At 43.9% G+C, this 15,399-nt stretch overlaps 1 protein-coding gene across 8 annotated transcripts in view; it reads left to right on the top strand.

The window, feature by feature from the left end:
• Positions 1 to 15,399, top strand: part of Nckap5 (NCK associated protein 5) — a 926,583-nt gene that overhangs the window by 721,728 nt on the left and 189,456 nt on the right. For all 8 annotated transcript variants that reach the window (XM_052736785.1, XM_052736787.1, XM_052736784.1 and 5 more), the window contains one exon: positions 10,674 to 10,793. In XM_052736785.1, the coding sequence (XP_052592745.1) occupies positions 10,674 to 10,793 (120 nt within the window). The remainder of the gene's footprint in view (positions 1 to 10,673; positions 10,794 to 15,399) is intronic.

Raw genomic sequence — 15,399 nt, 5'->3', positions numbered from 1 at the left:
GTACACTGCTTTCCACCCCAGTAATACATAAACCTGACTCAGTGGCACAGGAGTTGCAATCCCAGGAGGCAGCAGAGGGGACAAGATCATAAGTTTAGGTCATTCTTGAATACATAGAGGCCTTGAATCCAGCTTAGGCTACATGAGACATCTCAAAAAAAAACCCAATAATTTTTTGGAAATAAATGCAACCCACATGCAAATGAGAAAAATTAATTCCAAAGACAGATGTACTTGGCACAGGTTATATGACAAAAAATGTCAGTGATTTCTCTCTCTCCTTTTTTTGTTCTCTTTCACACACACACACACACACACACACACACACACACACACACACACACACTTGCTTGATGTTATAGGTAAATAATGTATTTATTTTTTTACATTTTTATTTTTGTTTTAAATTATGCATGTATGTTGTGTGTAAAAGAGTGTGTGTGTGTGTGTGTGTGTGTGTGTGTGTGTGTGTGTGTGTGTGTGCATGTAAGTGCAGTGCCCTCAAAGTCCAGAAGAAGGTATTGAATCTCTTGGATCTAGAATTACAGAGAGTTGTGAGCTGACCCACATGGGTGCTGGCAATTGGACTTTGGTCCTCTGGAAGAGCACATACTCTTAGCTGATAAGCTGTCTCTATAGCCCTGAATGATTCGGTTTTAGGATATGGCATCTCCTATGACACACAAAAGCCTCTCTCCCATGGCTTCTCTTCTTTCGAGGGCTATCCCAAACCAACATCTCGCCACTCTTAACAAGAATTGCCCAGACCAGCAACATCGACAGGAAGCCAAAGATTTTCTTCCTATAGACTTGTCATTTTCTGCCACATGTTCGCACACTCTCGTGATCAAGAGTTCAGTTTCTCTGATGATCCTCAGGTGATAAAGCGCTCACCTTGTTGCACAAATGTGACAACCTGGCTTCAATTCCCAGAATCCACATTAAAAAGCTGGGCATAGCAGCACACACCAGAGTTGGGGAAGCCAGACAAAGCTGATCCCTCGGGCTTCCTGGCTAGTCAGCCTCGCTGAAACAGCAAGTTCTGTCTCAAAGGACAAAGGAAAGGTTGACAGCACCTGAAGAACGACACCAGAGGTGTCTTCTTCACCCCCATACTCATACATATGTGCACCTGTAGACGCACATGTATCTGCACATACATGAACTCTCACACATACACAGAACCTGTTCTCCTTTGGATCAGTAAAGAGACAACATTGGCATTTTCCACTTTCATTTTTACCTCCAAATCATAGTGCAAATAATGTTAGTAATCCACTTTGTATGTTTTATCAGCAAGTCCATTACATTACCGACTCTATAACTCTTCTAGATTCTCCAACAATACTTTTCCACCAATACCAAATTTGGAAGAAATAAATTTTCCCTGGAGTTAATTTTCCTCCCCATAGACTTTCTTGCCTTACCTTTGTGTTTCTAAAATATCCAAATACTAGGCTGGTGTTTTTTCTTCCACAGTGTAGAGGGAGGCTGGCGTAAGATATATTCCAGTTTTCTGGTAATTCATATAGAGTGACAAATACAAAATACACAATTTTATAGCTTGAAAGAGCCTCATGCTCCCACATATTTCGCTCTTAGGGAGGTGCCATTTGACCATCTGTGGCCCCTTCTGCGGCAATGGCCTCTGTAGATCTGGTTACTAAAAAAGGACCAGTGTACATTTATAAGCATTCACATATATTCAGTACTTAAAATCCACTTTTTAAGGGCTTTCTAATTTTGTTCAGTGCAACCATGAGTAGGAATAAAAAGACACTTTGCCTACAATTGGAATTTCTACAAAGTGGCAGAGCCTGAATATGGTCTTACCCTACACCATTGTGCCGACTTGTTGACATTCAGTGTCTTACTGGCTCTTCCCGAGTACATCAGTAGCAGCGAAAGGTATGTGATGAAAACCATCACAGAGGCTTGCTGATTATGCTGGTTAGGTTTATCTGTCAGCATGGCCCAACCTAGAGTCACCTGAAAGGAGTATTATCTAGATTAGGGTCAGTGGGCATGTGGGGGGGGCATTGTTTTAGTTATGCATTGATGTAGGAAGACCCAGAATACTGTGGACAGCCCTGTTCCCCTAGGCTGAGCCCAGAGAGGTGGGAGAGTAAAGGAAGGCAGTTGAGCATAAGTAGCAGCAGGCAGGTATGGTCTGGTTACATCCATCTTTCCCTGTAGATATGATGTGACCAGCTGTCTCCAGCTCCTTCCCCACATTAATGCACTGTAATCTGGAATTGTAAGCCAAGTAAGCCCTCTTCTCCTCTAAGTAGCTTTGTATCAGGATATTTTGTCACAGCAACAGAAATAAAACTAAAACAGCTAATTATGGCCTCAAAGAATGAAACAGAAGGTCACCATAGCCAATAGCATTGGGAAAATCCAGAAATGTTGTTGTGTTCCCTAGCAAAAGCATCCCGGGTCTGCTACATGTTGAGTCACGTTAAAAATTAAGAGGCAAACTGTCTCAGAATGGATCTTACTTTGAACCTTATTTCCCAATTAGTCGTCAACTAGTTTTGTAATGGCTCTATTTACTGTAATTGCATAAACTGTTCAGCCATCACATGGATTAAGAATGGTTTAATCTTGTGCTCAAGAGATAGATCAGTGGTTGTCTCTATAAGCATGAAGTTCTGAATTTGATTCCCCTAACCCACATAAAGAGCAGAGTGTGGTGGCATACACTTGCAATCCCTACCACTGGGGAGGTGAGAACCGGAGATGGGTGGATCCCTAGGGCTGCTAGGTTAGCCATCCTAGCCTGCTTGGTGAATTCCAGGCCATGGGGAGATCCTCTCTCAGACTAAGATGTGGAACACAGCCGAGGACTGACACCCACAGCTGTCCTCTGCTCTCCACACACATCCACATGAGCACCACACACACAAACACACTCACAGTGGGTTAACATCAGAGCTTTACATTGAAGCATAGTCATTCATTAGCCGCACAGAACTCACTGCTTCCTCTTACCCTGACTGAGCCACACTTCATACTACCTGCTTGGCCTTTTAGGTGCCTGATGTTACGACTGCTCATTAGTCTGGGGTACTTTTATCTGTATAGAAGCTTTGGAAGCCTGGAGAGAAGGGCAAGACACTGAAAGCCCCTGAGGAGTGTCACGACCAGAAGAGATTGGAGCAAGGGACACATCTGACTATTGAAAGTCCAAGTTTTATGTGGCGCCTCAGTTTACAGATATGGAAACCAAAAACTCTTTTTGCATAATTCAGTTTCTCTCTCTCTCTCTCTCTCTCTCTCTCTCTCTCTCTCTCTCTCTCTCTCTCTCTCTCTGGTGGGGAGGGCAAAGGTCAACCTCAGTTTCTTTTTTTTTTTTTTTTTTTGGTTTTTCGAGACAGGGTTTCTCTGTGTAGCTTTGCGCCTTTCCTGGAACTCACTTGGTAGTCCATGCTGGCCTCGAACTCACAGAGATCCGCCTGGCTCTGCCTCCCGAGTGCTGGGATTAAAGGCGTGCGCCACCACCGCCCGGCTCTCAACCTCAGTTTCTTTTCTCAGGTGGTGTACATCTCGTTTTTGTTGAGGCAGGATGTCTCTCTGGCTAGGCTGGCTGCCCAGAGGGCTCCAGGAATCTGCCCGCCTCCACTGTCGCAATGCTGGGGTCACAGGCACTTGCAAGCACCCCTATCCTTTTTACGTGGGTGCTGGGGATCACACTTGGGTCCTCATGGTTGCATGGCAAGCGCTTTACGAACTGAGCCGTTTCCCTGTCCCTGTTTCCATTTTCTATCTGAAGAAACACGTATCGGTTTTCAGAAAAGTACACCCAATGTAAGGAAACCGAGAGGAGTCAGATGGCCTGGCCTTGGCCACTGGTGCCAACACCAGGGTCTGGGAACAGTGTAGAGCCATTTCCCTCCCACAGCTTTGCCAGGGAGCTGTTCTCAGTCTTGGTTTCAGTGCTCCGTAACCGACAGGATCTGAACAGTTGTTCTCCTACCCAGCCAAGATACTAGTATACCACCTAGTCCTTTATGTCAGCTGGCTCCCATTCTGAGCACAGAGCAAGCAGACAGACAGTTGCCACCCTCTGCCCAGACAGTCCAGAACTGGTCCAGGAGGGTTGTTTTGCTCTCTCTGTTCCCTCGTGTTGTCTTTATGTGTGTGCACATGGGTACACATGTGTATTCTATTAAGCCTGGAGGTAACGGAACAGGACATCAATGGCTGTGATGTTCAGTCCTGTTCATAAGCTAGGATATAATTCACCTAGGATGCAAACCTCTGGGCAAGTCTGAGGGAGTTTTTACATTGGTTTAATCAAAGAGGGAAGTTCTAATCTTCAATTAGATGTTGTGGATGGCACCATTCCATGGTCTGCGATCCTGGACTGAATAAAATGGAAAAAGTGAGCTGAGCCCCAACATTCATCTCTCTCTGCTTCCTGGCTGTGCGTGCAGTGTGACCAGCAGGCTCACACTCCTGTCAGCATGCCTTCCCCACCATGATGGACTGCGCGTCCTCAAACTGTGAGCCGGAATAACCTCTAATTCCCCTAAGTTGCTTCTTGTCAGGTAACTTTTTTCAGCAATTTAAGTAACTAACCCAGTAGCCACCCACGGCTTCTGTGAGCATTATAAAAACAGCAAAGACTGCACAAGCAGTTCCTTCTTATCTACAAACATTCAGAGCAGCTCAGTTTCTTTCAATGACCATAAGACTGATATCATGTCCTCCATCTCTCCTTCCCCTTCCCCTGTGCTGGGCTGGACAAGCCAATGGCTATCAATCAAACTGTCCCTAGGCTACATGTCTGTGTTCCCACTAATTAACCTTGACTGTTTCTTGAATGATAGAAGTGGCCATTGAAATTCAGTTGTTTGTATAAAACACTCTCATGTAGAGGCTGGAGAGATGGCTCGGTGGATAAAGACATTCCTTGCCTGTAGCATGAATTTTAAAAGTTTTTATTAATAAAATCAAACCTGAGGCAGGTATTAGGGTGAAATACTGGAAGATCAGAGAGACAGAACAAGCCACAGCGCACCTCACCTGGCCAACTTCTCAGCTCATCTTGTTTCCTCAGACTGGAAGCTTCTGTGTCCTCATCCCAATTGCTCTCAGCTGAACTGCTGCTCCAAAGCCTGAAGCTTAACTAGCCAAATGCTTAACCAGCCAAATGCTTCTAGTTTCTGGTCCTCAATGCCTTTATAAACCTTTCTGCTTTCTACCACCACTCCCTGGGATTAAAGGCTGCCTTCTGGGATTAAAGGCATGAGTCACCATGCCTGGCTGTTTCCAATGCGGCCTTGAACTCACAGATATCCAGAGGGATTTCTGTCTCTGGTATGCTAGGATTAAAGGCGTGTACTACCACTGCCTAACCTCTATGTTTAATATTGTGGCTTTTCTGTTCTCTGACCCCAGATAAGTTTATTAAGGTACACAATATTTTGGGGAACACAATACCACCACACCTGCCAAGCCTGATGAGCTGAGTTCAGTTCCTAGGATCCACTTCGTAGAAGGAGAGAATTGACTCCCATGAATTTTCCTCTGACCCACACATATACACTGTACATACACCCCTCCAAAAATCAATGAAAAAAAAACCTCAGCAGAAGACATCTGTTACCTTACCCACCCAAAGAACTGGTTTTGCATTCATACTGGCGGGCAGTTTCAATGCTGTGGCTTCAGGCCTCCCTTTCTCCTTACAAACCTACACCTCTCTGTTTGCATTTCCTTTCACCTCCTACAAGTCAGAATGCTTGTGTTTTCCCAGCCAATGGGCACTATTAATATTTATCTACCCCACAGTCAGGTTTTATTAATTGCTTAATTAGTAGTAGTGAAAACAATTAGTGTTGGGAGCAGAGAGTGTTATGTGCATGCTGACAGCAGAAATTAGCATAAGGGATAAGCAGAGGTTGAATGCTTTAAAAAATGGTGGAGTGCCCGTGTACAGAATACACACTTCTGGTCTCTGCATCGTCTTCTCAGAACCCTCCTCATCCCAAGCATGCATTTGGGGACATGGAACAGCTGAAAACATTCTATTCATGGGCTTCATACATTTAACTAGAAAAGATGAAAAGAGCATGCAGTGTGCAGGAAGCCATACTCTGAAAGATTTCTTTGCCCCCCTCCCCCAAAGCACAGAACCAATGCTGCAGAGTATGCGGCTGCATGCTCACACTCAGCCTCGCAGCCCTTTAGCTCTAGTGGCCAAGGCCGGTTGACATAGGACAGGTTTCCAGTAGCTATCATGTAGGCCAGGTATCTCCAATCTGTGTGAGCTGCATGTGTCTCTGGATAGTTGTAAACACTAAAAACTCATATCACAACATCAGAAGGTTAGAGCTGGAGGGACAGTAAACTGCTTGCCTCTTAAATATGTGCAGATATGTTCATATGCCCAGAACCCATGTAAAGCTGAACATGGTAGTATATGCATCTATAATCCCAGCACTCCTATGAGGACATGGAAGGTGGAAAGAACGTAATTCCCAGAAGTTCCAAGGCCAGTTAGGGTCATCAGCAAGAAAGTGGGAAGTGGGGACCAACAACCCAGGTTGCCCTTTGATGTCCATATACACTGTAGCATGCACACATCCACACATACTCATTACACACATACACACATCTCTCACTTCCATACATATCTCTGCCTGGGGGAGGGGCAGCCTCCAGCAGCAGCAGGGCTCGAAGGGAATTCACAGAGTCGGTGCATACAATGACTTTTTTACCTGAGGGGGTTAGGGAAAAGACACACACTCTCTTGAAGGTTTCCTTCAGACCTTTCCTTTATTCCTCTTTATTCCTCTTTTGCATTCTCTATTTTTTATTTTCCTGGTTGATTTCCTTCTCTTGTTCTTGATGTTTTCCTTCTAACTCCTTCTAACTCTCTCATTCTTGATGTTTTCCTTTTAACTCATTTTTAACTCTCCCTTTATTCTTTCCCTTACAGCTTATATACCCCAGCAAAATCTTTCAGGCAATATAAGAATTACAAAGTGGTTACATTTGTTTTTCAAGTGAATGATAACAATGAATAAAAGTAAAAAACAGCATGTTTTCCATATCCCTTGCGTGATTAAACATTTTACATGTTACAGGTGAAAAAGAAATTATCCCAAGAACACACATACATTGATATCCAAGCAACTTGTTATAGATTAACACTGTAGGTGAGCAAGATATTCTTTTACTGGCAGGGTGTGTTTTGCGGTTTAAAAGAAAGGACCAATCACTTTATTACTTATCTTGAAAGGTAATCTTATAAAGAATCTTAAAGGAATCACAAATCTAAACTTTTATATAAATGCAAAAGATTCAGTCAGCTCTACCTTAAATCTTTAGGGTACATACCCACTCATCAATAGTTTTTATATAAGGAGACTGAGGGCAGAAAAGGGTATAAGGAATTAATCCTCACCTTTGGTCATCAACCAAAACTAGCAAGAAAGGCAAGTCAGCTAATAATAACTGGGCTGCTTTGTTCTTGTTCCCTGAACTTAACAAGTTCCTCATTCAACTATGTGCCTTTCTAAAACTTTAGATTGTCTTCTTGGGTTTTTCACCTCAAAGCTATTTGACAAAAACATCTCAGTCTAACTCTAAGTTATTTTCAAAGCTTTGTTTCAGCTATGATGCACTCTGAAACCTATAAACACATCTCCCAACATTAAGTTAAAAGAATTTAAACTAGCTGGACTACTGGGACTCAATTATTTTTCTTAATCACTAACCTAACTCATAGTCTGTACAGCTCCTCAATAGAAACTCATGTGTTCTAGCTGTATATACTTTCTTGTTTTATTTTTAATCATCAAAAGTCTATTTAAACTAACATTATTATTATCAATAGACAGTACAGCTTAGGAAGAAATCATCTTCATAATAATCCACAGGTCAAAATGCCCAGTAGAATAGTATGTTTCCATGAGATAAACACACTATATTACAGGCAGTAGGGTTCTCCCCACACCCATTCACACCATGGCAGATAGCAGAGGAAGATGGCAGTAGCAAACATGTGAAGGCACAGCAGAAGCAAAAGATGTTCTGGAGTCTGTGGTCTTGGGGCCTTGCCTATCTGAGATTTACCCATCAGTGCTTTGTTTCCTGGTGGGCCAATCCCTTGAAGTCAATTGCCATCTGCTGCTCCTCTGGCATAGCCAATGGTACATACATACTGTAGCATACATGCATCCACATCTACACAGATATGCACACACATCTCACCTCTATACATACTGTAGCATGCATGCATCCAGATCCACACATACTCATTACATGCATACACATCTCACCTCCATACACATGATGTGGTGTGTGTATGCTACAAGCTCATGTGCATGTGCACACACACACACACACACACACACACACACACACACACACACCATATACACTTACACAAAGACTTTTAGTAAAGGTTAGTCACCCCTGAGTTCTGGACAACAATGCTGCCTGCTGCCCTCCCTACAATTCAGGGCCTAAGTAAGCCTATCACAGTCCATGTCAGAGAACAGAGATCCATGCACTGGATTTGCTGACAAACCTGAGCTCTCTATGTCACACAGGTCACTAGAAGATTTTAACAGTATCATCACCTCTAACAATTATAATAAACACAATAAATAAACACAAACATCTATGAAGTTCCTGCTGTATGTGGTTGTACATTAAAAGGCAGAGTAAGAGAGAGTGAAAAATGCACTGTGCTTGCATTGTGGTTTTTCTGCTTATGTACATATGTCAGTTAGCTGACAAGAGAGGTCCACAGCACAGAAGATGAAGGCAACACAAAATGTGTGATGCTCAGTGTTGCAGCAGAGGCAATGAGGGCTTGGTGGGGTCTAAACAAGGGAAGAGTCACAATGGGTACCAGATAAGGTGTCAAAGAAGGGACATTTAAACTAGTTAGCAAATTGGTCTAGAAGGCAACAGTGGATGGAGCTAGAAATGTAGGAAGAGGCCAGATTTGGAGAGCATTGAATCTGAGCTTTACGTTTGAATCCTCCCAAAGAGGGAGTCCTGAACTCCCATAAGGACTGCTCTCACAGCCTAGAAGGGAGGCAGCACCATAGTGGAGTCCCTGAAGGGCCTCCCCAGCAGCTCCCTGACCATGAGCTGGGGGAAAGGTCTTGGAGGTGCTTGACCTACTTAAAGCAGTTGCTCCCAACAGTGCACAGAAGGAATAACTAACCGTGCTCCCTCCCTGGGACTGAGACCAAAGTGGCCCAGACAACATTAGTCTACTGCTTGGAGGATGGGCGAAGTATGGTGGTACTTTAAAGGCCTTCACTTGTGGCTGGAGAGATGGCCTAGTTGTCGAAGTGCTTGCCTTACAAGCCTAAGGCTCCTAACCCCAGAACTCGTGTCAAGAAGGCAGGCAAGGTGGTGCACACTTGTAATCCCAGCACTGAGGATGAGGAAACAGGGATTCCTAAGGCTTGCTAGCCAGCCTGCCTAGACTGCTAAGCAAGGTTCAAGCCAGTGACATACCTGTCTAAAAACAACCCACCAAAAAAATAAAAATAAAAATAAAAAAACACACCTCAGATGCAGCTTTTAAAACTATTCCTTTAACTTAATGAAGTCTTCTGAGATTTTGTTTTCGTGCTGTGTCAAGCAATGATCGAAGAGTGTTCTTCCTCTAACCAAGTTTCTTGGACCTCTAGAAAACTAGATACACACACACACACACACACACACACACACACACACACACACACACACACACAAGTTGGGGGTCTGGTGAGGTGGCTCAGTGGTTAAAAGTACTTGCTTCTCAAGCAAGAGAACCTAGGTTTAGTCCTTAAGACTGTGTAAACAGTTAGGCATAGCTGTGTCTGTAACCCCGGAGCTGTGGGGGCCAGAAACAGGAGCATCACTAGGGGTTGCTGGTGGACATCATGGCTCCCTGTCCAGTGAGATACCTTCTCTCCAAGGAGTAAGGTAAATAGTTATAGAGTGCGCGTGCACACAAACACACATAACTGAAGTGGATGGCACCTAAGGAACATCTCCCAAGGTTGTCATTCCTTTACACCATGATCACACGTGTGTTTGTGTATCTGCATATGTATATCTTGCATATACGTGAAAGCACACACACACACACACACACACACACACACACACCTACCTTCATTCAAAGTTACCCCTTCCCACTAAATGCATCAATGACTATGTGAGTCACAATGCTGAGAATTTCGACTCATTTCCCTAAATGACACCAGAAGGTTCCATCTAAAGTGCTAGTTCCTGTAGTTCATCAGCTCTTTATTCGTTGTAAAAATATTGTTGTCTTTGTGGTTTGTGCTTTATGATTGCTTTTATGAAGACAGTGAAAAAGCATAATATATAGGTAGAAACATAAATTGACTTTATATCACTAAGATTTACTGCCTTCAAAAACAGCGGACTGCATTAATGCATTTCTGATTTCTAGGTGCTTTATTTATTTATTTTTGTACAATTGGTCTTCCCTGAACATAACGATTCCATCAGACAATAGTCTGTGGAAGAAACAGTTTTTCATGACTTATTTTTCTAGGTGCGTTGAAGAATAGAATGGTATTTTTTTCCTAATGTGTCTGAAGTATCATATAAAATATGACTATAATATGCAAAGGCATCTTTCAGTCAGACTTTCTTTTCCCTCTTCGATGTGTTTGTTGTAGGATCTGAGGGAGGAATGTGTAAAGTTGAAAACCAGAGTGTTTGACTTGGAACAACAGAACCGAGCGCTTAGCATCCTGTTCCAACAGCGAGTCAGACCGGCTTCTGATGTGTTCCTCCAGGTATGTGTTTATGCAGAAAATGGCCTTTGCTGCCGAAATGTTCTTGACGGGAAGTTGCTTGCATCCAAAGCTTGCTGGCCTCCCCAGGGGTAAGGCATGTTGCACCAAAATCCCAATGCCTCGCTATCTCAGGTGGTGTCATTAAAAGTGAGTGTCTCGGCCGGGCGGTGGTGGCGCACGCCTTTAATCCCAGCACTCGGGAGGCAGAGCCAGGTGGATCTCTGTGAGTTCGAGGCCAGCCTGGGCTACCAAGTGAGTTCCAGGAAAGGCGCAAAGCTACACAGAGAAACCCTGTCTCGAAAAACCAAAAAAAGAAAAAAAAAAAAAAAGTGAGTGTCTCTCAAATTCCCAACTTTTGAAAGTTACATCCTTACAAAGAACAGCTCCAAGGAAGAGTGCTCAGGCAAAAGGAAGATCAGACAGTGTCGCGGGGCTGGAGAGATGCCACAGACACAGTCAGTAAAGCCTTGCATTGCAAGCATAAGGACCAGAGTTTAATCCCTAGAATCTACATTTAAAAAGCCAGGTGTGGTGGCATGTGCTTTGAATTCTAGTGCTGGAGAGGCAGAGATAGCTGGGTCTTTTTCCAGCCAGTTAAGCCAAACTGGTGAGTCCCAGGTAAAATTGAGAGACCTTGTCTCTAAAAAACAAGAGGACAGTGTTCTAAGGAACAAAACCTCAGGCTGGCCTCTACACCCAAGTGCACATGTTCACACACTTGAACACACACACACACACATGCATATGTACACACCCATACAGAGGGCACAGGACGTATTCTCCAATAAGCTAAGTGGAACCATGCACAGAGTTGAGAAATAATGGCTTTGGGGAGCATCTTTGGTCCCCATGCATTCCGTGACAAGCATGGACATTTGATGAAATGCTGAGGCACGCATCTTTACTTCAAGCTCACTATGACCCAAATTACAGCTGGGATTTTTGCAACCTGGTGCTGTCTGTAGAGCTTGGCTCCTCTCACCACGCGTCCTGGGTTGTGCCTCAGTGTCTCTACAGGGCTGCTATCTGAAAGCTCTCCCTGCACTCTGCTCTTAGGTACCTTCCTGGCTGGCTTGCAAAGTTCTGGAAAGTCAAGCCATCTGTTTCATTTTGAAGCCAACAGTGACAGAAGAGGAGAGAAATGCCACATGGCAGGGAACCCAGGAATTGGCACAGGAGGCTAAGGGGTTGACCTTTGCTCTTCCTCACCCTTCTGCTCCTGTTACCACACACATTTACTCAGGCTGGTTCCCATGAGCTCTGCTCAGAGCTCTTCTGGCCTCTTCTGTCAGAGACTGAGGTGTGTGTTCACAGGGGCATCTACAGCTGTGAAATGTGACTCACAAGTTGCTGGGTCTGACTCAGATGGAAGGTACCAGGAGCCTTTTGATTGTTGAGATGACGCTTTCCAGCCCCAGAGCCACTCTCTATGGAGGGCTATTTAAATTCCTACTTGAAAATTTTACATGAAACACTGGGGAGATGGTTCAGGGGATGAAGTAATTGTTTGCAAGCGTGGGGTACTGGCCTCAGAACCCCCATAACAATAAAATAAATGGTTGTGGGACACATTTGTGATTCCAGTATGAGGGAATAAAAATAGGGAAGAACCCCAGAGCTCACAGACAAGCCAGCACAGTGAGCTGCTCAGCAAGGTGTGAGCCAATAAAGAGACTTGTTCTCAAAAGGTGGATGGCAGCCTGAAGAATGCCACCTGACAATTGGTGGCCTACATGCACATACATGTATACACACGCGCGCGCGCGTGCGCGCGCGCGCGCGCGCACACACACACACACACACACACACACACACACACACACACACACACACACATTACATTAAGCTAAAGTTAGCTTCCTATGCTCCAAAACCTTGGGTGGCTAAACTGGTAGCTACTATATTGGACAGTATCTAAGTAGGACATTTCCATCATCACAGGAAATTCTCCTCGAAATATTTTTTCAACGATTGAGTTCCTCATCCATCCTCTGAATTTTGGCATGAACATCTTAGTACTCCTCTGAGGAGTGATGGGAAGTTGTAGTTCATAGAAAGAAACAGAGTTAGTAAAACAGTATCAAGAGTTAACCCCACCCCCAAATTAAAATAGAAGAGTGCTTTGGAAAAGCGCTCTTACAAAGTAGATCACATCTCAGAAATTAATTTCCTCCCTGCTTTATCTGCTGGAACATAATTTATGATTTATGACTCAAAAGTTGTTGGCAGGCCATAGAGAGAAATTGTGTGTCTCCATTTTGTTTCCTGGACCCGACCACTGTTAGTGTTTGTCATCAGGGAATCTTGAATTTGTGAAAAGCTCCATTTCTTTTGTGGTTTTACAATCAAGATCTGATATTGTAATTACCTTTAACAGCTGTTGCCTGCTCATGAATTTTTCTGTTCTGCTTGTTCTAACTCAAGGCTCTTCTGGAACAGTGTTTAAGGGTCTGCAGTCCCTGTTTATAAATACTGATAGTTTATTTATAGAGTAAACATGTGCTGAAGACAGTGCCCCATTTGCACTGGCCTACAGATTTCTGACATGCATATTTAAGTGGCTGGGGCAGATGATCTGGCTATCCACAGACCTCAGGGTGTTTTTAGTTATCAAAGTTTATGTTTCACCAAAGGATTTTCACTTCCATGAGCCATTCTACTGAAAGTCATCCTTGCTAATGGTAGGCTGTGTCTTCGTTTGCTTCTCTATTGTTGTGGTAAGGACCATGTCCAAAAACAGCTTGGGAATGGAAGGGTTCATTTCACCTCTCAGTTGCGGTCCACCATCAAGTTCCTGCCTTGAGTTTCTGCTCTGACTTCCCTTGATGAAGAAGAGGCCAGGAGGAACCTCGTTTGCTGCTTGCTCAGCTTTCTATTAGTACCCAGGACCACCAGCCCACAGTGAGGTCAGCCCTCCTGCATCAGTCGTTAATCATGACAATAACCCCACAGATTTGCCTAGAGACCAACCAAGCTTATGGAAGCCTTTTCTCAATTACGATTCCGTCTTCCCAAGTGTGTCTAGGTTTATGTCAAGTTGACAAAACCCAGCCATCACAGGCTGTTAAGAGACCCACGAAGAACAATGACAGACTATGACTACCAAGATGGTCAATGTTAATTGTCAACTAGATAGAATTTAGAATTAGTTGGGAACAGGGTCTCAATGAGGGGCAATCTAGACCAGGTTGGCCTATGGGTATGTCTGTAGTGGATTGTCTTGATTGCCTTAACTGATGTGAGAGGACCCAGATCACTGTGGGCAGCACCATTCCATTGGTTTGCTCCTTGGCCTTTATATAAGAGTCTAGCTGAGCGCAGAGCACGCATACATTAATTATTCTTCACTGTGGTTGTGAGGTGGCTGGACGCATCAGGTTCCTGATTTGACTTCCCCACAATAATGGGCTGTAGCCTGGGATTCTAGGCAGAATAAACTCACTCTCCCCTAAGTTGCTTTTTGTCAGGGTATTTTACAGCAACAGCAGAGGTGAATCTAGAACACCTGCCGCCTCACACCTGTGTCATGGTCACACTCAGGAAGGAGCTGGAATTGCCATTGGTCTAGTCACTATTTCACTCACAAATTAGTTTTCTGATGTTGCTTTTGGGACTAAGTGAGAACAAGTACTCACCACGGAGATAAAAGAAAAACTGCCTGAGCTTGCCTTTCACCTACTGACACTTGGTAATTATTTGTTGAATGGGATAATGAATGAGTGGTAAATCCATCCTGAGAGTTGGGAGGGTGATTTGCATAAACGTGAGGGAACTTTGTGCTCTCTCCTCTTTGAAATTTTCTCATTTTATATGGATGCCCGAGATCCTGTGCAGCGTCTGTTCAGGCTCTGTAAGAAAGTCACAGATGGGGCACAACAAACTGTATGCACTTGACTGTAAAACTACAGGGCCCTACAGCTGCTCCCTGCGGAAGTCCTCCCTGTAGATATCAAGTCCTCTTCTTTTTTTTTTTTTTTTTTTTTTTTGGTTTTTCGAGACAGGGTTTCTCTGTGTAGCTTTGCGCCTTTCCTGGAGCTCGCTTTGTAGACCAGGCTGGCCTCGAGATCAAGCCCTGTTCTTGATAGTTTAGAAAACTGTTTAGGTTTTCCTCTGTAGAAGACAGTTCAGTGATTCTTAACCATTTGAAGTAGCCACCTAAACTGCAATAGAAAAATGTGATGATTAGATCATGGTTAGATGTTAGATCATAGTTAGGCAAATTACAATTTACAGGAAAAAAGCATTTGTAAGTCACAGCCAATTTTAAAACAAATAAGGGTAGATCTAAGAATTAGCTGACAGGTTCTAGTAACTTACAAATAGAGCAGTGAAACCAGGCACAGTGGTGCCTGCCTTTAGTCACAGCAGTCAGGAGGCTGAGGCAGGAGAATCACTGATACCAGATCAGGGGCATCTTAGGCAACATAATGGCACCCAGTGTCACAAACAAAACAAAACAACATCAACCACTGAACATACCTCTGTCCCCTGTCAAGGCTGGTGAGCACTAACCTAAAAACTAGAATGTGGAGCTTGGCAGTGAACTTCCTCTTGATTCCAGTTTGGGCAGTGGTATCTCAGGGAGTAGAGACATAGTAAGGTTCAG

This window comes from Peromyscus californicus, unplaced genomic scaffold (assembly GCF_007827085.1).
Source record: "Peromyscus californicus insignis strain IS unplaced genomic scaffold, ASM782708v3 Scaffold_14__1_contigs__length_90479793_seg_2, whole genome shotgun sequence".
Lineage (NCBI taxonomy): Eukaryota > Metazoa > Chordata > Mammalia > Rodentia > Cricetidae > Peromyscus > Peromyscus californicus.
This window is presented reverse-complemented; position numbering and strand designations above follow the sequence as displayed.